We start from the raw sequence: 25235 nt of genomic DNA, 5'->3' as shown, positions 1-25235 counted from the left end.
GGGTGGAATGTGCATTACTTCAGTAGTTTAATGCCTGATCAGTGGGATTTTGTGATGGTTAGTGGAAAAGGCAGGGGCCTCCCATAGATCAAATAACAAATCTGAATATGTTGAAATAGAGGTTCAAATTATTTGCATTTTTTTTCCCTATGGAAGGAATTTGATTTGTCTTATTATCCCTTGCAAGACCCAGGGCCAGGTTTGCAAAAACAGAGGTGAGATCCACCTGCAAAAAATTGCCTCTCCCAATTCAGTAGCACTCTGGGCTGTATATCACCCTGCTGGTCCCAGCCAGGTGGAAGGAACCGAAACCATCCCTCTGTTGTGCCTCATCTCAGGGAGGAGGCAGAACCAGCACCAGATAGAGGTGGGATCAGTGGAGAATATATGCCAGGCAAGAGTCTTCACCTGGCAACACCTCCCAGCAGCCAGAAACTCTTCTTTCTAGCAGTAGAGCAACTCCTGAAATTCCCCACCTAATATTACTACCTTTTATCTACCCCGGGAAACTGCCGGTTCCCAGTTGGCTTAAACACCTGGGGGCTAACCCAATGGTCAGATATTGCAAACTTTCTAGATCTCCTAAGTTAAGATTTTCAAAGCCACTTAGGAGATTTGGACAACAATTTCCATTGCTTTTAAAAAGGAATTAAAATCTCTTAGGCAACTTTGCAAATCTCAGCCATATGCTTTATCTCAGCAACCAAAGCAGCTACTTGCTAACTTGAGTATTGTTCTGAATATTGAAAATGACATTCAGCATTTGTATATTTTCTTAGCTGATACACTTAACTTTGCAATTCGCACTCCCGCACCCACACATACTTTTTTCAGGTAATTACATCTTAAACTAAACTAGAACACCTCTCTGAACAAATGACATGACTTTCAAAAGGTAAAGGTGAAATATTGTTAATGTAAGCCTGTTCTGCTTTTTTTTGATGCATCTGTATTCCTGTCATATGATATAAAAGATATGAGAAAAACTCATATAAAATTTGACACTGGTAAAGTACTTTCCATAACTTTTTAAATAGCTTTCTTTCTCACTATTGTTTATAATTTCAGGGAAGCACCAGAGAATTGCATTGTCTTTGCTGAACCATATATAAAACAAAAGAGAGAGATTAAGTTACACAGTGCACTTAATTACAGTGCCGTGACAGAAGTAACATAAGCACATAACTACAACTACTGTAATTTGAAATTGGTTTTTATAAAGTTAAACCTCATTTTACTAGTCTGATAACTGAAGAATTAATGTCTTCTATATGTGAACTCATCATGAGTGGAAAGGTAATATCAACATACGGACACATTACAGTGAGCAGTTTCATGTTAATACAGAATGTCACCTTATCATCTCTCTGTCTGTCTCTGAGCAGAGATGACTAGCCTAAAAGGGCATCTTTCATCTGTGTAAACGGTTTACCATGGGGCATTGCAGATTGCTTGGAACAGAATTTTCTCACAGAAATGGAGTTAAAAGGATAATACAAGTAATTGCATTATGCAATGCCTCCCAGTGTTTTACATGTTCTTCTGCACTGGAAAAAACAACAACAACAATAACTTTTGCTATTAACTAATCATAGCTAATAGGGTTTTTTTTTGTGTGTGCGTGTGTGTGTATTTCAGGATGGAATGGGGAACCTGAGAATCACAGAGAAAGGTCTGAAGCTAGAAGGAGATTCAGAATTCTTGAAACCTCTCTACGCCAAAGAAATCCGGTCCAGACCAGTAAGTTATCCAGAAAAGCAAAAGAATGATCACATTTCTGTACTCTAAACACTAGAAAATATATCCGTAACAATGGCACCCTGCCACTTCACATCTATAAATTAGCTTGGCTACACCATGCAAGGCTAATTTGGGGAATGAGCCAGTAGCGTGTTTGTTGTGTAGTTACATGTATTTTTGCATGAGGAGAAGGCAGTGTTGTTTGAAGAGCAGATAAAATACTTCCAGGACATCTAAGATTTCAGATAGACTTTTCTCCTCCTTTTGATGTAGGACACGTATGAATAAGAAGTCCTCATTGCAGAATTCCTCACTTTTCATGGGTAGAGAGACGGCAGATAGTTGTGAAATCCACCCTGCAGTTTATCAATACTGCTGAGACCATAGATGTGTCATCAATACATATGGGTCTGATTCAGCCATGATTAATCACCGTAAACTCTTTCTTACCGTGGGCTCAATTCTGCAAGGTGCTGAGGACTCAGCAATTTTTGTAATTACATGCAGCTAAAACTAACAGCAAATGTGGGAAAATTAATAAAAGTCTAAATCAAGTGTGATTAAAATAGCAGCATCTTTATGGTAAAATTTAATTTACTGTCAGCTCTTTCTGACCATCCTCATGCAACTTTGTTTGGCATAAGCAACTTTGAAAGACTGAATAGGTTATGTGCAGCGTCTGTTTCCTATTGATACTTCATGGAAGGCATCAGACATCCTGTTTCCTGTTCAGAAATGTTAATTTGAATTGGATAGCAACTTCCCACTTGATGACAGTGGCAGATAGCTAATTAAATATTAACATCTCTATATCTCTACATTTCAGTGGTCTTGTAGCAATTGGAACTGTTTAGAGTAATCAATGCAACATCCAATACAATATTCGATGTAATTACTGAAGGTTGTAACCCCTTTAGAATGGCCGTTGATTAGTTTGTGCAATCATTCTAGTTTAGGATGAGAAGCGAATGAAAAAATATTGATATTTATAAATGTTTCCATGTGGGATTTAAAGGAGAGCCTTAGAACCCTGTACATGTAAATTAATTCACTAAGCATGGAGTACATGAAGAAATGCATCATATAAATACATTTATTTTGTTAGATTTTGGAAATGCTCTTTGTTTTCTTAAAATCAAATATTAAGCTGCATTTATTGCTACTGGGAAGTTCATTCTTTAGTCCTCATCATCTTAATCTACATATCAGTATGGTGGAGGGACAAAAGATATCTTCTCATGCTACTTGAAGCTATAATACCAGACTGCATGCTATGATTGGTGGTTTTATGAAGGCCAAACGGGAGGTAATACAAATCCTGTGGGAATGTTACTTCCATAGAGGACTTTTCCCTCTTTACATTATATTGCTGTTGTTCTGAGAAGACTTTAGCTGTGAATCCAAAGGGCCAGATCAAAAACCCAGTGATATCTATGAGCGTCTTTCCACTGACTTCAGTGAGCGGTGGATCAGCCTCACCATCTGTATGGAACTTTACCACATGAACAGCTCCACTGACTTCCCAGTGAAGTTGCATGGGGGGTAGCCAGCGCAAAAATTATCCAGATCTTTCCAACGGTCAGACCACGTTCAGACCTGGTGGTCAGCAGGTGCAACTCTGGTTTCAGTGAAATTGTGCTTTCTTATGCCAGGGTTCTGAATTTGATTCACCATATCCAAGTGAGACTGCTGCATAAGGTGATCCTTTTGGAATAGATGCAAGTACTTCTAAATTACCAGAACTATAATCTTCCATATACTGGCAGTAACTTGTTTCTGCTCTAATCAAAGCATTCTTGCAAAAATGAAATGTATCACCAATTACTGAGCTTGAGGGATATAGTAAAAGCTAAGTGCTAAACTCAGTTCTCAGTTGCATCTCTGAAAATCAATAATAATTCCATTACCATTGAGTTACTTAGGATTTTTGCTAGTGCAAAATGTGGTTTTAAAAATGCACAGTGTAAGAGACAAGAACTTTAAATAGCGGTAAACAATAAAACATGCCAAGACTATGTTAATGTATAATATTTTCATGTGTTTTAGTAAACAACCTAAGAGTGCAGACTGCTAGCTTAGCTAATGGTTTTATTTATTGCTCAACAGACTTGCAAATTATGGTTATTTATAGTAGATGAAGTACAGCAAAAGATAGAGAATGATATTTCAGTGTAATTTCATCTAGTAGCATAGTTACACAATCAATTCATTGTTAACTGTATGTAGTAGAGATCATGGGGCCAGACTCGTGATGAGGGTAGTTACACTCCCATGATCTCAGTGAAGTTGTGCCAGTTCTCCATTTGATCACATGGGTGAATCATAGAGTACTCCCTATCTTTATGAATCTCTCTCTTTCTCTCTCTCTCTCTCTGGATAGAACGGGGTAATCCCTGTGGAAATGTCTTAGGAATGCATCTCGATAACTGATGGTAGCCTCAGTTCATGCTTTGAGCAGGGGGATGGACTAGATGACCTCCTGAGGTCCCTTCCAACCCTGATATTCTATGATTCTGTTATTCATCAGCCACTCCTTTCCTTCTCAGATGCATCTTTAATTCCATCATAGATCATGATTAAAAGCATCTACATTTTCCTTAGAAATCAGAGCCTCAGGCCTAAAGATAGCAGAAGTTCTCCATTAAAAGATACATTTAATTTTCACTGTGGGGCCAGATTGCCCCCTCTTGGGGAAAAACCATGGGCTAGGAAGAAGGAAAACCCCACAAGGTGTACAGGAACCCTTTGGCTGCTCTAATTTACCCTGGAGCTGAAGCAGCTGTGGTCGTTTCAGAATAAGGGAGCTGTAACTGGCTACCTGATGCCCCTCACCCTTTGTGCTGAGTGGTTGAGTTCAATCTAATCGCCTCTGAAAAGGTGTCCCACAATTGAGGTCCTGCCACTGAAATTGCACCCGAGCATAGTCCATAGTCTACAGGTAGCGCTGATGCATGTGATTTATCATGATCAAAGGGAGACATGTTTGTAGGATCGCCTTTATGAAATACTGTCAGTATATTACTGGGCATCAGAGCATCACAGGCCGTTTCGTGAATGCTGAGGCTGTTCTAGTAGTAATTTTGAGAAACTAGTACTAATTTTGCTGCAGTGATGGGTGCATCCTTTAGCCTTGTTTTAAAGGGAAATGATAGATGCCCCAGATTCTCCAGAAGTGAGCAGAGCATCTTCAACTCCTTGCTGAACATATTGTACACTAAACTGTATTTTCCATGCCACTTGCATGCAACATGAGCATCTTGCTGCCTTTAATTAAGAAGTTAACTGGACCATGAAGTATTGCCTGAGTAAATATAAGTGATTTGTACTTCGCCAAGAAGGCACATTAGGTATCTTTTCATTTCTTTACTTGCACATAAATTACGGAGATTATTAAAAATTGGAAGGGTCATCTCTAAGCCCATCTGCAGCCCAGATTCATTGTTGCTCTCAAAAGGTAACTGTCTTTCCAACAGTTGTAATTTATTGTGGACAATTGTGCGAACCATCTGCTTATCTTTTAAAATAAGACAAATAAACTTCTAGTGAAAGTTGCACGTCAGATCACAAGTGTTAATTTTATGTGCTGGAAAGCAGTTATAACAGGTTTTTGTGTGTGTGTGTGGTCTCAATCTGCTGTTGTTTTGATTTGACTAGAATTTTAAAAAGTGAAAATTTCATACCTTTTTTGAGAAGAGCTGTTAACAGGCAGGTTCCTTGAAACTTCCTTTAAGCTAAGCTTTAGCCTTCTTTAATGCTAATTATTTGGTTTGTTTTGAGGTTGAGACACTTCCATGTCTATAGGCAATATTTAAGGGAATTTGGTATGCAATGTGGTTTATTTTCTGCCCTGATAAAATAGTGTGCTGAGGTTACACAATACAAGTATAGATTTGGCTGAGTAACGGTGTGACAACTAGAGAGATGATAATCTTAGCATTAGGAAACAGGAAAAGATCTTCCCATGTCCCAAATTTAGGATTCACAAATCCTCATTCAAGAGGTAAAGACAATTCAGCTTACGTTATTTAAAACAAGTGATGATTTTGTCTTTTGCAGTAATCATTTCTCGTTAATATGTAGAAAATTAGATGCCAGCCCTGCATAGGGTGACCAGACATCAAGTGTGAAAAATCGGGACGGAGGGCGGGGGGGTAATAGGAGCCTATATAAGAAAAAGTGCCAAAAATCAAGACTGTCCCTATAAAATCAGGACATCTGGTCACCCTAGCCCTGCAGGTATTTATGCACGTGCATAACTTTCCTTACACGAGTAATACCATTGAATACCACAGGAGTACTCATATGAGCAAAGTGTGTGTTTGCAGGGTCAGGACTTATGCATTATAAAAGTATTGGCCCTGACCCTGCAATCCTATCCATCTGGGCCAACCCTCATACCCTCCCAGAGCCCCACTGGCTTCGCTGCGACTCTGTGCAGGTGGATCAGACCTGGCAAGAGGTCGGATTACAGGAGCGAGCCCTCACACAGAAAAAAGTGTGTCCATTTGTCTCCCCTTGGTGACACCCAGGCAACCCTAAGACACAATGATGTTGCAATGGTGTAAATGGTGGCAGAATCTGATCGGTATTGTGAAGTATTTATCAGACTATATTTTATCCGTTTCATCGCTGCCCTGGAACACACAGTTCTTTCCTTAAAAAACCCCAATCTTTAAAACCGTTTTAAACTATTTCTAAAAAATGAATTGCAGATTTTGAAAGCAAAAGGGTTAGTGCTGCCATCTTGATTTTTATTTTCAGAGGATACTATGGGCCCTAATCCTGCAAGCTGCTTCGTGGAGGAGGCTTGCTCTACCCGTGCATAGACCTGTTCACGTCAGTGGAAGTCCACCCATTCAGAGGAGCTTGCAGAGCCAGGGCCATGGAACATAACACTGTCAAAACTCCCACTGACTTCAGCGGGAACAGGATGAGACCCAATATTAAAACCTGCGTCTGATCCTGATCCTGCCGTAGGAATCTGCATGGTGAGGCAGTCCACAGTGGCAGATCCAGTTGTAGGATTTGAACTGACAAAGATTATCTTTTTTGCTAGAGTTCAATCAGTTGTTGTCAATACAATATCTTAAATAGCAGCTGCATACAATGTGATTTCATGCATTTCCGTTAGTGCTTCCGTTTTCATTAGTAAAAACTCTTCCCTAGGCCAACATTTCAATGATACAAACCCTAAAGGAAGCTTTTTAGGCTGATAAATAATTATTGTGCACATGACTTGTCTCATAATGTACATGTTTGGAATGGGGAGGTGGTTTAAACTCCATAATCCAGACATTGACTAGTATTATTTGCTCTGCAGTCAGACCTGCTCCAAAGTTAAAATTGCACATTCATAAACAGTAAAATATACACGTGGAACTAAACAGTGACATGCACCCACAATGAGACATAGCTGCCTCGGAGCCAAAAATACATATTTATGAGCACTAAAATACTAATTTGGATTAAAAAGCAGTGTCCACCCACAATGAGAGGCAAGTGCAGATGGCAAGATAATTGCAACTTTCTGCAGTCAAGCTGTGGAGTTAGAATTTAGCCTTTCAGTTAAGGCTCAGATAGCTCACACAAAAGGAACATGTTTGCAGAAAATTTATCATCTTCCTTTCTCAGGGTACGTCCACACTACCCGCCGGATCGGCAGGTAGTGATCGATCTATCGGGGATCGATTTATCGCGGCTTGTCTAGACACGATATATCGATCCCTGAACGTGCTCCCCGTCGACTCCGGAACTCCACCAGGGCGAGAGGCAGAAGCGGAGTCGACGGGGGAGCCGTGGCTGTTGATCCCGCGCCGTGAGGATGGGAGATAAGACAATCTAAGATACGTCGACTTCAGCTACGCTATTCTCGTAGCTGAAGTTGCGTATCTTAGATCGATCCCCCCCAGTGTAGACCAGCTCTCAGTGTTTACAGGACAAGAAAAAGATATTGATCTAGTTTCCTAATGATTAAGGCCCTGATCAAGCAAAGCATTTAAACACATGAACAATCCAATGAAGTCAATGCAAGGCCAAAAAAAAAAAAGGTTCATTTCTCCCCCTTAAATCATCAATTCCCTCACCACTTCCAATCCCTGAACTCCCCCACCACCCAGCCAACACTAAAGCAATCAATTCCTCCAGTGTGGACATGGGAAGCAAACTCTTAAGAGAACAAATAGAACTTGCATTGTGCTCTGACGGGTCAGTCAAAAGTGCTGAGGGCCCTCTGTTGACAGTGCTTTCATGTCAGATGCTTGATCTTTAAAGCTAGGGGCCATCAACAGCAGCGCCTCAGCGGCCATTGTGGCTTATGAGGAGAAATACATTCTCTTAGGTAGTCAGGATTCTCATGATGAATCGCAAAGCCATGGAACAGAGTCTGAAGTACAGTATCCCCTGTAATGACACAGCCCACCGACTGCTGCCCGTCTCAGTAGCAGTCAGGTAGCAGAAGTTTCCAGAATATTATTTAGAAACCTTGACAAACAAAATGGCGAATTACCCATTCTAACAAAGTGAGCCCTTCTCACAGCCACTCCCCTGACTGAAGCTATCAAACATTCGCAGCATCGTTGTGTGTGTGTGTATTTGCTTCAAGGCCACACTCCAACTGTCCCATTCTGTTCAGTCACTTCAGAGTCCTGCTTCCCCACTAGCTATCAGCAAGGTAGAGAGCAAGCAACCAGAAGACAGACGGAAGCATTTAATGCAGCAGCAATGTGAATTGCAGTTGATGCTGACTCCTCATTGCCATGATGTGTGGAGCAGGTTCAGCTGTGTCAGCTGCATATGCCCCTCCCCCCCCCCCCATTTCCATTCTCAAGTAGTGAAGTCCGCAAAATGGACCGTCAGTCTGTTTGCTGGGGCCAGAACACAGTTAGCGGCACAGGGATACCCTACGCCTGCTGAAGAGCTGGACGATTAAGATGGCTTTCACAGCTACCGTGAAAACGGTGTCCTAAATGGATACCAGAGCTGGTGAAAGCGTTCCAAAATGGGATTTTTTAAGAGAATTGTAGATGTTGGCTGAAGGAATACTGAACGTGGCATTGGACTTAAGCTTTGTTTGGCAGATTCCCCTTTCTTCATTTATTCAACTGCTGCAGTGACTCAGCCCTCCCTGGCAGTTACATGCATGTGCTAAGGGGAAAAGAGGCTTCTTACATGGCTTTGTCCATCTTTCTAATGCTGCGCAAGTCCCCCAAAAAGACACAGAGAAGAAGCTCTTCCATAAAATCCTTTTCTGAAATAATTCCACGGGTTACATTTCGAAGTAAAGTCTCACGGAAGCATTTTGAAAAGAATTTCATTAAACGTTGCTAACATGTCATAAGCTCCCTTAAATGGAAGGGTAATGGCTCATAACATTTGTAAGCTTTTTAATTTCATGCAATATGAGCAGCATAATCAGCACCTATTAAAGTCGATCAAGTGTGCCAAGTTGGGCTATCTACCTTGGCATCTGTCTGTATTTTCATAGTGGGCACACCTCTAAGCAAACACTCGGAACAATGTGTTTGTACTTCTGTTGTGTTAATGATAGTGTGTGTTGTACAGCAAGGAAACACCTGCTGTGACCACTGCAGAAGTGTCTGAATTCATAAGTTGAATAAATCACTTATAGTCAGTGCCTTCTCTTTCCATTGAAGAGAATTAATTAACATCCACAAAAGTCAAACATCAGGGAGGAGGAGACAGAAGGAAAACTTCTTAAACAACTCCCACAATTTTGCTAATTTATATTCTTCCAATATAGTGAAATATAACAACCTCGGGTTTTGGTTTCATTTCCCCTTTGGGCTGAACTTTGTGGTTATAAAATTAAGGACTTGCAATGCACCACATCCTAAGGGACAGATGCTAAGTTAGGACTAGGTGCAAATTACTTCACGGATTTTTGCATTGCGTCTCAACCTCGACCCAATAAACTTCTCAGCAGGTCTGCTACTGCGCCTCTCTACCAGGGAGAGGACATTAGCTGTGCAGAAGTGTGTGATGGTATTATGGTTCCTCAGGAACTAAGTTGAAAACCAGGTAGTCTCATGTTGCCATTTGAGTTGTGTGTCCTGAGACACAATAGGGATCCTGAAAAGTAAATACATATTTGATTTAATTTATGCTTACAAAAAAAGGACATAAAATATTTCTTTTTAAGTCAAATGAGAAAATTCCTGAACAGAATGAATCCTAGTTCAGTGACTGGTTTGGATTTGGATTGGACTTTATTTTAATGCCTGATATTTATTTTAATGCTAGATATTCGTGTCTAACGTCTGGCAATCACGTGTTAACCCCTTTGTAAATTAACAGGGGTGGTGCCATGACTATCCCTTTTCTCTGCTATCTTTTCATTCCTTTTCCTTAGCAAATTTGTACATTGTTCCTAGCTGTCTATTTTCTCTCTTCAGTCTCCTATCAAAAGCTATTTATTTCTCTTAAACTATATGACTTGTCTGTAGATAGGACAGATGAGTATTTGGGCAACCTGTTGCTTCGTTAGTAGCATTGGGTGGAATGACTGTTAAGAGAGAAATTGGATTGGCTGTTGGGTAAAGACAGAATGGGACCAAACCCTTGAATCTTATACTTTGAGATGAAGTCTTGAATTCTGAATCCAGAACCAGATCCAAATTTTGTAGCTTGGGTGTATCTCACCAAACCATAGATTCGCAGAGAAGCAACCCTTACAAAGAGTCAAGTCAGACTCGGAGCTGCTCAGAGGACAGCCTGTGCTGCTGCATTTCTTTCTCTCAAGGGCAAAACCCCTGAGTTTAAGGATTTATTAAGTCTAGACATCTACATTGACAAACAGGACGCTGGTTGCTTTGAATATACTTGAATATAAAAATAGCCACTGTATTACTTAACATTAAAGAGTGATGGAGCTTAGTGGAATGTGAATAGATAGAAGTTAGACACGTAGACAAATGGAAATTTGGACAAATAGAAATAGGGACGGAGATTAGATAGAAATATAATCATATTTTCTATGGATTTTCCTTAGGCTATGATATTTTTGAAAGCTGTCATAGCAAAACCTCATGCTCTCCTTTCAGAGGACAAAGACTGCTCCCCCAGCAGTTCTTTTTATCAAAACTGTCTCAATAGCAGAGTTGCACATATTACAAAACAGGAGTTATCAGATTCATCGAACTGCACTGTCATTACCAGACTCAGCTAGATGTAGCCAGACTCACAGATAGTTCAGTACTTTACTTTGTAACAGGAAGAGAGAATCAGACTTTTTCTGGCACTCATTATCAACTGCTTTGCCAGCAATACAAATTACACAGGTCTTGCTGATCCCTGAGGGATAGAAATCAGAGCTCAGAAATGAGGGGCGCAATTAGGATAAAATAAGAACCATCCTGAACTCTCACTCCTTTGAACAAAACCTTTTGAGATACTTGGAAAAGTTTGACTAGCTGTACTTGAAAGAAAAAGCACTTTATGTGTTCCTTTGTGCTTCCTAGTCCTGGCTGGAATACAGTTATTTTCAGTGTCAGCAGATGGTCTGAATCTCAGAGTCTCTAGAAATCTTACTGAATATACCTGGCCCTTCTGCCCTTGTATCTGGAAACACATCTCAGGAAGGAATATTGTTCTATTCTTGTTTTAGAGGAACCGTGCTGTAATGCAAATACACAGTATCTGCATGCTGTTTGTATGTTATATGGTATTGTGGCCAAAAGACAAGACTGTGGGTCCAGGTGGAACAGGAGAGGGGCATAGACTCTGGTCTGCAAGTGAATCAGTGATTTAAGCCTCTCTGCAGTTACACACTTAAGCACGTGCATAATTTAAGGATCTGAGTAGCTTCATTGAAGTCAATGAGACTACTCACATGCATAGTTAGGCACAGGTATAAGTGTTTTGTTGGATCAGGCAATATTATTACTTACGTTAAAGCTGCACCCAGAAGCCACAACCGAGATTGAGGCCCCATTGTGTGGGGCTCTGTATGAACATACAGTAAGAGAGATTCCTGCCCCAAAGAGCTTACGGTCTAGTAGGCAGATAAGACTGACAAAAATGGAAGGGGAAACAGAGGCACAGATAGGTGAGGTGGTTTGCCCAGGGTCACATGGCAGATCAGTGCTTCGTCTGCTGGACCACGCTGCCTCACATGGGAAGCAGCGTTAGTGTAAAACTGATTAAAAATAACACATTGAAAAGCTATGTATCCGAAGAAGTGAGGTTTTTATTCACGAAATCTTATGCCCAAATAAATCTGTTAGTCTTTAAGGTGCCACCAGACTCCTTGTTGTTTTTGTAGATACAGACTAACACGGCTACCCCCTGATACTTGACATTAAAAAGTGTTTGAGTCAAAAAGAATTCAAAGGAGCCGGCCAGACTGCCCTAGAGGGGTTTGTGAAGCCAGGGACATGCCACAGTGGTAGAACCCCTTCTCTAGGCACAGACTTCCCTTACCAAACCCCTTTCCAAACATTGGGTTTCTTTGTATGTCTAGAACTTTGCTGTATAAAATAAACCACCATAATTTAATTATTAACAGATTGGAGACAATGTGACAAGAGACCCACAAGTTGTGACAACTCCATAACCGGACTATGCAGAAACAATTCAACAATAGAGAGGAAAAAAGGGACTCAAACCAACAGGCCCAGGGCATTAAGAGCTAAATCTGCAAGGTTGAGTACAGAGAACCCGAAAAGGATAGGAGAAGAAAAGTAACAGAGCAGATCAGAGGGCAAACAAGCCTGGTTCTGAATTACGAAAGGCTGCTGGCACTGAATACATCAGGGAGATTTTAACCCTGTTCATTTGGGAGGGGAAATAGATGCAGAAAAGAAGACAAAGCAAATAGAGTAATAAAGAGAGGCGCTGAATAATAAAGAGACTCCAACGGAAGAGATTCTTCCCACAGATTTCAAAACAGGCCTCTCTCCAGAGACACCAATGCTCGCCATCAAAAGCAATCTTTCCCTGTTGTATCCTTAAATGTTGCCTAAATACTATTACAAACCTTAAAGTCACTCTGTGGAAACCTTCCTCAGAATGTTCTTTGTTATGCTGTCCCATCAACAGGGTTGACCGAATGCATTTATTTCAAACACTGACTTTTTAAAATTGGCTTTTAACATGACAGATAAACCCATTTGCAAGAGTCTTCAGGTCTGTAGAGTAAAGCGGTGAGAGTGAAAATGACCTTCCATTTCAAAGGATCCCAGAAAGCTTGTTTGTTTTTCTTCCTTCTTCCTTTTCTTCCTAAGGCACCTACAGCTTTGATATTGTGCCTGCAGTTCTTTTACTCCCTGGGTGAGAATAGAGCACCCCCTGGATATCCCTGTTTTAAATGACAGTGGGTGTGTCATCATCTATTTAATAAGCTCAAGCGGTTAGGATCTCAGTTCTGTACCTCGGCTGAAAGACAGGAGCACCAACAGAACAGAGCCCCCTTGTATCTAAAAGGAGAACTGGTTAGCAACTGATCCATAGGGAAAAGTGTCACTCTCTGAATCACCCACATCTTTCTTTGCAGCACTTGGCTTTTCCTTGAAAGTCTCCTACCCAAATACTCAGCAGGCCGAGCCCTTTCTAGTTGATGGGATGTGACAAGATCACAGCCTGAGGTGGTACACCTGAAGATTGAGATGGGTTTTTTGTAAAGAGGAGCCTTGTAAAACATCAATACCTTAAGGGAGAGAAATAAATAAAATTACTGACAATCAAATTGATTGGGGAATAAGATAGAGGCATTTGTCTGAGGGAACAGGCATAACTCCCCACCTGGGACTCCCAGTTCTTTTTCTGTTTTCCTTCCCTTTGATTATGTCTATTCAGGGGTCTGTTGACCATTTATTGTTCTTGTGAAAGTTAATATTTCAGGTTTGGGGTTTTTTGTGGTGTTTTAGAAGCATGGGTGTATAATTGTTCAGGGCCTAGAACTGCAAATAATGGTAGCTTCTCTTTATAGTAAAATCATTGCTCTCTTGTAAACTTAAGTGAAACCACATGTAGGTGGCCAAATAATACTCTTACAAAAAATAGTTGCTTTAAATACCAAGACATCTTGGCTAACTTCAAAAGGGCTAAGCAGGGATCACCGTCTGGCACTAAGACAGCCACTGGTGTCCAGGCAATTTTTTTTTAGTATGCGGTTTGAGAGGGGCCTGTCGTCATACTGTAAATAAAGGCAAGAAAAGTGAAGTTCTTATTACTTTAGTTTAATATAGGGCTCATTCGAGCTGTTTTGTTGTTGATATGTCCTGAATGTCCTTGTGTTGATTTCATCCTTGGCAGTTTGTAAAATGAAATTATCTCAGTCTTCATAAAACTTTGCTAGCTTAAAATATCATGGCATTTCATCAACCCTCTGAGTTGTCTCTTATATGCAGTCTCCAGGAGTTGCTGCAAGATAGTATGAGTGTTCAGATAGCACATAGATTCTAATCTTGGGAGATTGTTTGCGATCTCTTCTGAAGACCACTGAGTGCAGAGCTTGCGTGGATTTATTTTCAGATCTTGGTGTCCTGAGACAAACATTGCGCTCCTGGTGTAGATGTATTCAGAAGGCAGCTGCTGTGATCAGTCAGTCAATCCCATATTGAGGGGGGATATGATTGCTATCAGTCGTAACTTTGTGTCAGAGCCAGCAGGAATCTAACCTTCAGGTATTTTAGGCAGATGGTTACTCTGCAAGTCACGTTTGGACAGAGAATCTGTCTTAATGTTTTCCAGCTGTACCTTCTCGTAGGTCAAAATTCAATCCTCAGCTCATCAGAAGATTTCGTAATAATTTCTTCCTGGCTTACACAGATGATTGTTAAACAGGCTCCCATTAGTTTGGTCCATTTCACTTCTCGTCTTTGCAAAGCATCCTTTGCTGCTACACTGAAGTAAACGCCAGTGAGACCCCATATGGTGCAAGGGCACTTATATTGTCAGTGCTGTTTCATTTCATGTTTACTTTCATTTAAAGCCAGGATGTTGCATCTACTCTTCTCATTCAGTAGGGTACTGATCTTGTTCCATGCTGCAGACCTAAGATGCTTAACTCTCTTTTGCCCACATGCTCCCACTTGCTGACTGTTAACTGACCATCGCTACATGTTTCCTTAAGAGCTTGGCCGTTTTTATAACTTACTGGCCTGGATGTCAGTACTCACTTGAGAAAGCACCAGGCTCTTTTCTCTTTGCAGATTTCCCTTTAGTTATGCAGCGTACTGTAGACATATAAGGAGGATGAAGCAGAGGAGGCTGGTGGGGATATGCAACACTCTCTCCCCGCCCCCCCCCCCCAAAAAAAAACCCCACCCAAATCCCACCATCCTCTCTCTGTGATCCCTTCCCAGGCCTGATCTCTTTAGCTAGCTCTGCAGCCCCCTCCTCCCAAATCACCTGCCCATCATCTCACTCTCAGCCTTGGCAGCTCGCACTTTCCTCCTCTGCTGTGCATGGCCAGGAACAGCTGCAGCTCTTCTTCTAAGCCAGATGTACCCCCACCACCTCCCCCCCAAAAAACCTACCACTCTAACCCCAATGCGTTGTTGGTCTGTTGGTGAATATTTTGTGTTCACTCCTCGGCCATGCAATCTCAGGAACATCCTGCTTCCGTTTCCTTTCCTTCCCCACAGCAGCTCAGATATCTGTAAGAAGACTGAGTGTATGTTGAATGGCAGTAGCTACACGCAACTTCTAATCTCCCCAGAGTTCCCCCTGTACTGCTTACCTCAGGGGTAGGCAACCTATGGCACGCGTGCCGAAGGCAGCGCACGAGCTGATTTTCAGTGCACTCACACTGCCCAGGTCCTGGCCACCGGTCCGGGGAGCTCTGCATTTTAATTTAATTTTAAATGAAGCTTCTTAAACGTTTTAAAAACCTTATTTACTTTACCTACAACAATAGTTTAGTTCTATATTATAGACTTATAGAAAGAGACCTTCTAAAAACATTAAAATGTATGACTGGCACACGAAATCTTAAATTAGAGTGAATAAATGAAGACTTGGCACACCACTTCTGAAAGGTTGCTGACCCCTGGCTTACCTGCTTGTTTCTCTGCATATGCATCATACTATTTGCTCCCAGAATATTTCTGCAGGTAACTTTGGGATTTCTGGGTCAGAATTCCCAGCATGATTTCGCCACAGTACTCTGGATTAATCCACTGGTTAAAGTGCTGCAGCCAATTGTTGAGGCTACAGGACTATATCTCTGTCCCCTTTCTGAGCTCTCTGAATGCCTGCCCTCTAGTGTTAGGGGTGGAATTTTGCAAGTCTTCCACTCTTAGATGGGGCCCAGGGCTACCATCCTCCCTGTATCAATCATTATTATTCTGCAGGTCTGACTGAGTTCGGACACTTGCGTTTCTTCCTTTCCAGAACTGTGACCAGTGGTAAATAGAGTGACAAAACGGCCTTCTTAAACCAAAGTAGTGTTTGTTGTAACCATAGCCACAAAGTATTTAGAGAAAAATGGTTTTAAAGCAGTAGTCTACATGCATGTTTATCTTCTATAAAGGCTCTTGAGAGAAGGTTCCTTTTAACCCCCCCAGAATTATTTTGTTCTCCTGTGTTTGTAGGCCTTTTCCTCTCCTCATCAAAAACATTTTTGTAGGTTGTCTGGAGCGGAGGCAAAATCATCAAAGCTGGTAGTTTTGGTATTGTTCCTTAATTCTTAAATGTTTGCCAAGAGGTGACGTGTCTTGACCCATTCTTTTCCTTCCTGCCTGCTTCTCCACATAGCCTGCTATTGAGTTAACCCAAAACATGAATACAGTAAATATCCCAATAACCAGTATTTATAATACAGGTCAACATACTGTATTTATAAATTATTACAGCGCAGCACCAAGTCTGTTAGACCAGCATATCACAATTACAGATGCTCAGAGCCACTAATAAAAGCTAGAAGTTGAGTGAAGACCAGAGTTTTAGGTCATTGGGAGAGCTCCGGGCAGGGATGTGATGGAAAAATGGAAAAGAGAAGTACTTTGAGCCCTTCAAACCTGTTTTCCAGTTAGAGGCCCATACTCTGCTCGTTGTCTGCTGAATTTAAGAATGTGGAGGGATGTGAAGGAGTGTTGGCATTATGAGGGGAATTATCATCGGGTTTAATGTCAATGGACGTTCAGAAGCAATAGAGCCTTAAGATTTTGTAAGCAATAGGTAGAGGTGAGAATCCCATATATGCGTATATTTGATGTAAGCATGCAGGTTGGATCATATAAGTTCAAAATATAAATAATAATGTTTTTTCTTTGGCAACACGCATTTAATTTGGATCTCTCTCCTAGGAAGCAGGTTGAATGCTGACTGTCTTCAGCATGCTTCATGAATGCTGTACATCTGCAACTGTTGAGGATGATACAATCCCATAACAACACCATCTGCTTGTTCACAGAAAACTTCTCGTAGGTGAAAAATGTGAGGTGTTAGTCATAATTAGGCAAGTTGCCCGCTGTGATCAGTGATTGATTTGATTTCTGTTACCGGCTAAGCCACATACGTCTGTGTGTCCATAAGTATTGTATGCATAGCAGCATACTGATGCAGATGAATCAGACACTCATGAATTCCCTTGCCGAGTCTAACCATATGGAAATGTTTTCTGTTCTTATTAGTAGCAGTAGCAGTCATATTTCAGTGGCATCCGAGAGGGATTGGGCGGGGATAGTCCTGTTATGCGTGTGAATAGTACCTAGTGAAGTGGGATACTGATCCCTCTCTGGGGCCTCAAGATGCTGTCATAATGCAAACAATAACTAATACTAATCATCATGATAGTGAAGCGTTACTAGTTCCATGTAGTCTTAATAGTGTCTTTAAATATATTTCATAGAGAGAGAGAGTAGGGTATGTTTTATTAATAGCTTTAGAGCTGTTTAAGAAGGGAAATAACTGTGCCCAAAAGACCATAAAATGAAAACAAACGAACACCCAGTCTGCGCACACACCTTGAGTAAAAGTTCTGAGCACTGTAGAAGCGATATAAATAGCTGGTTTAGAATATTTGAAAAGCTTAGCTCGCTCGCTCTCTGTCTCACTCTCTGATGCACATTGATAGTGCCTTCGTTTCATTGGGAGATCTGTCACCATTAGATTCAGAATGTAGAGAGCATTGCCCTGGGCAGTGGATAGGTTATATCTGAGTAGTACAAATCCCTGGTCCTCATAGTGTAAGCCCCATATACATAGTGGGATAAAACCATGTCCTAGAGTAGCCTTTGCAGTTAGTTATTCCTGAGGGAGAATTCAATTGAATCAGTCTGTTTAGGGAATTCTTGGTTGGTTTCTGCGACACAGTGGTGGTTGCCTACACGTGTTACCACTCTCTGGAGAAGGTGGAAGCACTACCGTTCTGAAGTGGGTTCTAGCCCACGAAAGCTTATGCCCAAATAAATTTGTTAGTCTCTAAGGTGCCACAAGGACTCCTCGTTCTCTTCGGTCTGTTTGGGTTTGTTTCGTTCAGTTTGTGTCAAAAAAGAAAAAATCCTCAGTGATGCAGTCATGGGTTTAGTTAGTTGTCAGTGTATATTTGAACCCGTTTCCTTGTAATGTCCCCAGGTGACTTCTGAATGATGTACGTGTTTGAAGCATATTCGGAATGACTTGGTCATTCTACAGATCACATCGCAGCCTGACTCAGTTTCAGGAGAGCTGCTATCTCCAGAGCATGTATTGTCCGTCAGTGGCTTGTTTGTGGAACCCTGGCTTCAAACATGCTTAAGTGCCGCAGCTTTGGATTCCAGACCAGGAACCCACCAGTGCCGCAGTTTAGTTTTTACCAATAAAGGAAATTTTGTGAACTGCGCAGCAGTCTTCAAAGGTTAAAAATGCAGATCCCCAACACCATGGTTACTGAACCAGAACTACAACATGAGCAGTTACGTTCTATTTTTATTTATATTTCTATCCATTTTGGCTTGTCAGTTGTGGTTTTCTTCAAATTACAGACTAATTAAGTTAAGAATTTGGCAAAGAAATTGAGCCAGATGTAACAGGGCTTTTTTTTAAAGTTTTGTTTTTAACATCAGCAGACACAATATAATTAATTTTCAGCAAATCTCAGCTACAAAGCAGCTGATCGGGCATCTTGAAGAAGAAGCGGACTCTTTCTCTAAGCAGTGTGTTCAAGATGTAGTAATATTATAGCTACCGTTGTAAACAGGGAAGCCCCTAGATCACAGAAATAAATCTTTTCTAAGGATACAAAGCCCCTCTGGTTGCCAGCCAAAAGCACGGCCTAGTCATTTAGCTCTCACATCACAGACCTGTCTTCTTTGAGTTTGAAAAAAAAAAGTCATTGATTATAATTGCTTTAATGTATCTTTTATTTCTATCATTATTAAAAAGAATGTAATAAATGTAATAAAAGAAAGAGCTGATTTTTAGTAGATATAAAATTCCAGTATCTGTAGTATCTAGGAAGCTATAATACATGTCAAATGTCATTACCTAACTCAGTTATAGCTAATTCCTGGAATCGTCTCTCTCTCTCTCTATTAGCACTTACAGGGGAAGGATTTAGTACAAATATTTCTGAGAACAGAAATTCCATTTCCTTGTACGTGTGTCATTCTGGCTAAAAGGAACGTGTCATTTTTGCGTAGGAGGTATTGCATTCATTTCCTCAGTCATTAGTACAACTGATTAAAAATTTGAGTGACACAAGTATCAGCTGAGGTGGAGGTGTGCCGGTGTAGACCTCCAGCCTCTATCTGTGGTATTTCTATATGCAGATAGCGCCATCCTTCCCTACCTTTTTATTACATTCAATGTCTCCAGACCAGTTAACCCAGGTTGCTCTTTCTTCCTGTCTAAAGGGATGAGATTATCCCGTCTACCTGGACATCCAGTCAGCATAGTACCCGCACAAAGCCAGACATGTGCCAATGATGGCCTTAATTATACTTCATAGCCCTCATCCACATCATGCTCCCTGGGGCGTAGGGTGAACACGCTTGCTGTGTTATGCACTCTCCTCCCCGGTCGCCCAGACCTGCTGACCAGTGCAGAGTGGGGGCTGGGCCAAGGGCCCATTTTGGGATGGCTAGCACTCATCCCGGTGCTATTCTCGCACAAGGGCAGTGGTTGTGACTGTTCCCTGCTTGAAGGGATTGGGGGTCGGGGAGGCTCTTTGCCCCCGTGCCCTTCCTTGCACAGCTGCTCAAGGGTTGGGCACAGCCTGGCCCAAACGTTGCAATTAAATCAGTTGCTGTTGATTTAAGAACTCAGGAGACGATACCCATGAAATCAACGAAATGCATTAAACTAACTCCCCCTTAGTCACGGGCTGCCAACAGCCACGCTGGCACAGGTTATGAGATTAGTCACAAGGGTCAAAAACTGGTCGCTGGCCCCTATGTGTCAGTAGCACACTCTTGTTCTCTCAGCCCAAAGAGCTCTCCGCTTCCATTAATTCTCTCCTCTGGAGCTAACAGCCTGTTGCATCCACTTATCTCAAGACACGATGGTAATGACACCTCTGGCCCCTTTCCTCTGTATAGGTCTTGTTGTGGGTGATAGAAGTGAAATGTCCTCATTAGTATGCTTAGATACTGCCTTCTTCAGTCCTTATATAATACACAGCTACAATTCTCCCCCATCCCCCCCGCCCTCCCCAATTTACAAAGTATTTGCTAAATCTGTTGTCTCTGGATATGCTTGCTTTTCCCTTTCCTTCCTGGTTGGTTGTTCTTTGCAGAAGAGTATGGGTTTGTTTCAAGGAACTCTTTTTACCCTGTGAGTGGTTGGCACCTTTGTACTGTCTCAGAGGTGGATCCTGTATTTTTCTGCAGGCTGTGGTAAACATATTTGCCAGTTCCATGAGTTTTTTGTTCTATGAAAATGCTATGTTGAAGCTTCTCTGAAAAACTCCACCTTAAAATCTGCAATGCATTCATAAAAATACATTTACATTGAGATTTTTCAAAGGAGCTTAAGAGAGTTAGGTACCTAATTCCTAGACGCTATTGAAATCCTAGCCTTCAAAAATAGTTCTTGTTTCTGCGTTATCCGTCAGTGTCTGATCACAATACCGTGTAGGAGTGAGACAGTAACAGAGAAGCGAGTTAAAGGCAGCTGAAGTATTAGATAGTTGTAATATTTTTCCAGAGAAAAATCATCCCATTCTTGTGACTAACATTTAAATCATCATAATAAAATATTTGTCATCTCCTGTCCTTTCAGGGCAGTCGGTTCCGTTGCTGTGGGGTGAGGAACGCAGAATGCATCATCCCCATTGTGGAGAAGCTGTTGGGCTCTCTTTTAACCCTGATAAAGAGAGTCTGGTTACCACAATAGTAGGGACGTTGGTACAAATCATCATCGTCATCTCAACAATGCAAAAAATATATACACAATGACCTAGTCCCACCTTCCATTAGCAACATACACATGGCCATGATGATTTCACCCCGGAATATTGAATTATAATTCAGGTTTCCGACAGCTGGAAACATACAGCTATTAGACCAAGCAATAAGGAAGAAGCTGAGGAAGATTTGTCCTAAACCTCAAGATTGCAATTAAATACTTTCAGGATTAACACTACTGTACTCCAGGAAAATTAAATTGCCATTCTGCTCTGAAAAGTGACTGTAAAAATGGCATCTGGTGGTTGCATGTTTAGGGCCTTTCAATAACTTTCAGAACAAATATGTTTAGTTTATAAGTAAAATATTTTTTTTGTTTTCCATCTGCCAACCCTGCAAACTCTCCTTAGGATATGACAGTTAAGCTGCGTTCTTCCTGGATCTAGCCCTGGCGACAGTAATAAAGACCATACAAGCCAAATGCTCCTGGTGTAATCTCTTTGGGGTTTCACAGATATAATTAAAGGCAGAATCTGGCTCTGCATTTGAAACAAGGGTCAACACCTACATGGATATGCTAGGACAGTGGTTCCCAAACTTGTTCCGCCGCTTGTGCAGGGAAAGCCCTGGCGGGCCGGCCGGTTTGTTTACCTGCCGCATCCGCAGGTTCGGCCGATCACGGCTCCCACTGGCCGCGGTTCGCTGCTCCAGGCCAATAGGAGCTGCTGGAAGCGGCGGCCAGTACGTCCCTCAGCCCGTGCCGCAGCTCCCATTGGCCTGGAGCAGCGAACCGCGGCCAGTGGGAGCCGTGATCGGCCGAACCTGCGGATGCAGCAGGTACACAAACCGGCCCGGCCCGCCAGGGGCTTTCCCTGAACAAGCAGCGGAACAAGTTTGGGAACCACTGTGCTAGGATAATGGTGATTTGTATTGTAGTAGTATCCAAAGGTTCCAATCGAGGTTGAGGTACCATGGTTCTAACTGCTGCTCAAACATATGGGAAACCCCAAAGACTGATAGGGACAAATCAGCCTTGTGTATGTAAGGGAAAATTGTGCTTCTCTAATCTACTAGGATTCCTTAAGCAAGTCAGCAAGGTATGAATAAAGAAGGACTGGTTGACATAATGTATTTGGTCTTTCAGAAAGCCTTTTTTTTTTTTTAAACATTGAAATACCTGATGTTGGAGTGGGAGGGAAAAGAAAAGGATGAAGCTATCATGCTGCATGTTGAGTCAGCTCATAATAGATACTTCACATAGAAAAGGCTCATACTTACTTAGACGTAACAGTGGCAATTGCAGGTCAAAATGTATACCAGCTCCACACTGATCCCAGCTACATGGTATGGATGTGTTTCTCTTCCGAAAAAGATTTGTTTATGGTAGGAAAAGGATAGAGAATACATTTTATTACCTCTATGCTGAACCTATTGCTTCCTTCCTAAAAGCAACCATCTTTAGACATAAATATGGCATGTACTGGGGCATTGTATAACATTTGTTTTAATCTGCCGGCATTATCAATTCAGGTCACAGATCACGTTCATTCTTCTTTGAAAAGCGTACATTTTCAAGTTGGAAATTTTGCTAAGAAAATGCATTTAGTTACATGAACATCATGTTCAACTGTTTGAAGGACAAAGTCAAGAACAGAAGAGGCTCAGTGATTAAACAACAAAATATGTGTTCAAGTAACATTAAGGGATGTATTTTCAGCGTAACAGCTGCAGATTTAGCTACATGATTAATTTGTTCACCAAGGGTATTGTGGGCAAACTTCCACCCGTGCTGTTTGGAGTCACGGCAGGAGGGAGGTGAGAAATTGATCACAATCAGGTTCCAAAGCCAGCATTCCACTGTAGGTCAGAATGGCTGAGGGGGATGGGGAATCCAAAAAGAAGTAGCGCGCACCCTTCCGCTAACGCTGTGCGCCATACTGCACCCACTGGTTGACTTGGTTGCACTCAGGACAGTGAACAGAGATGACATTTTTGTGAGATTTCACTGGAAAAGGTTCCCCTTCTTGTTGCAGGTGAAGGTGTTTCTAAGAATACTGCTTTTCCTCTCCATTTAGAGGCAGTGGTTATTTGCCACTTCAGAGTAGGCAGAAGTGTGAACAATCACCTCTCACTCAGAATGGCATAATACTCATCACATTTTGCATGGAATTGGAACAGTGGCCATCTAGGGCATTGTTCTTTGGCGTGCCCAGGCAAGGCGAGAAGTTGGTAGATAGAGAGACAGCAGCATATATCGTACATGTGAGTATGGCATATATTACTTACCCTGTGTTTCTTCCACCCAGAACTGACTTAGTGGATGCTCACACGTGTCATTGGTCCAACATTGGGAACATTATGAGCTGTGTTGTGCTGCCAAAATTTCAACATATGGCTCCTTCAAAAAATTTCTGCCTCAGTCAGTGATGTGTGCAATATTTCCTGAGTAAAACACTCTTCTCCAGTAAAGTGCTATGAGATGTCTGGATGAAAAGCTGCAAATAAGAGTGAGATGGTATTATCATTCTCTCTTGCGTGCTCACCCAGCAGTGCTGCATTCTGTCCTGTCATGACTACCACCCAAAAATCCATCAATTCCACACTCTCCACGCATCCAAAACAATCAGTCCTTCCACTCCCCCCAACCTTAGCTAGGTACCTCTTTATCCATCATGCTCCCTGCTCCCCTGTCATAGAATAGAAGCATAGAATATTAGAATTGGAAGAGACCTCAGGAGGTCATCTAGTCCAATCCCCTGCTCAAAGCAGGACCAACACCAAGTAAATCATCCCCTCCAGGGCTTTGTCAAGCCTGACCTTAAAAACCTCTAAGGAAGGAGATTCCACCAGCTCCCTAGGTAACCCATTCCAGTGCTTCACCACCCTCCTAGTGAAATAGTGTTTCCTAATATCCAACCTAGACCCCCCCACTGCAACTTGAGATCATTGCTCCTTGTTCTGTCATCTGCCACCACTGAGAACAGCCGAGCTCCATCCTCTTTGGAACCCCCCTTCAGGTAGTTGAAGGCTGCTATCAAATCCCCCCTCACTCTTCTCTTCTGCAGACTAAATAACCTCAGTTCCCTCAGCCTCGCCTCTAAGTCATGTGCCCCAACCTCCTAATCATTTATGTTGCCCTCCGCTGGACTCTCTCCAGTTCGTCCACATCCCTTCTGTAGCGGGGGACCAAAACTGGACACAGTACTCCAGGTGTGACCTCACCAGTGCCGAATAGAGGGGAATAATCACTTCCCTCGATCTGCTGGCAATGCTCCTACTAAGGCAGCCCAATATGCCGTTGGCCTTCTTGGCAACAAGGGCACATTGCTGATGCATATCCAGCTTCTCATCCACTGTAATCCCCAGGTCCTTTTCTGCAGAACTGCTGCTTAGCTGTCTGTCAGCTGTTCCTTATAGCAGTAGCAATGGGGACAGGTGGGTCACCCTGTGATTGCAGGCAGTGGGGTGGTTGGGACAGTTGCAGAATAAGTCCACTCTGGTGATGGTCTGGGTGGTCTGTTTGTGAATAGATCCCCCTGCCCTTTGGATCTAGAGCAGGACCAGTCTTCCTGACTTCTAGAGCTCTCCCCTTGCAGGTGGGGGAGTGGATCACCCCAGGCAGGTGAGAGGGCTATTGAAATGAGCTTTTCCTGTCCAGTAATCCTGATATGATTTTACATAGCAGGTCATTTCCTTTCTCTGCTTCAGTGAGAGGTATGGTAGTGACACAGGCACTGCTCACAGACTGCCAGCTGCCACTATGGTTCATGGCTTTGTGTTGGACTTTTCTCATGAGTTCTGCAAGACTGGAGGTAACACAGCTATTTCCCCTCTTCACGTTGACTTATTCCAGCACTTCGTGTTCAGATTCGTGGGCTCCACTAGATCCAATTTAAACTACAGACGCTCCCCAGGTTACGCAAACCCGACTTACGGAAATCCGCATTACGGATAAAGTTCCATAAGCTTTTTTTTTTTTTGCGTAATTGTCTGAGATACGTTCCCAACTTACGCAAAATTCGCCTTACTCAAGGTGTTCCGTTCCGGAACACCTTGCGTAAGTCAGGGAACTTCTGTACTCCTTTTTGACCTTCCTGACTGTAAAAATATTGATGTTGATGTATTACTTTTAAATTACCTCTTAAAATATAATAAGATTTTCTACTTATTTTTATAATCCCCCAAAACTAATCCAAGGAAATATCTATA

The 25235-nt window shown here is 42.0% G+C and overlaps 1 protein-coding gene across 5 annotated transcripts in view; it reads left to right on the top strand.

Moving 5' to 3' along the window:
• Positions 1–25235, top strand: part of SGCD (sarcoglycan delta) — a 503319-nt gene that overhangs the window by 377875 nt on the left and 100209 nt on the right. For all 5 annotated transcript variants that reach the window (XM_054037343.1, XM_054037340.1, XM_054037341.1 and 2 more), the window contains one exon: positions 1639–1740. In XM_054037343.1, the coding sequence (XP_053893318.1) occupies positions 1639–1740 (102 nt within the window). The remainder of the gene's footprint in view (positions 1–1638; positions 1741–25235) is intronic.

The sequence above is a fragment of the Malaclemys terrapin genome, chromosome 8 (genome assembly GCF_027887155.1).
Source record: "Malaclemys terrapin pileata isolate rMalTer1 chromosome 8, rMalTer1.hap1, whole genome shotgun sequence".
Lineage (NCBI taxonomy): Eukaryota > Metazoa > Chordata > Testudines > Emydidae > Malaclemys > Malaclemys terrapin.
Note: the sequence above shows the minus strand (reverse complement) of the source record. Positions and strands in the feature narration are given on the sequence as shown.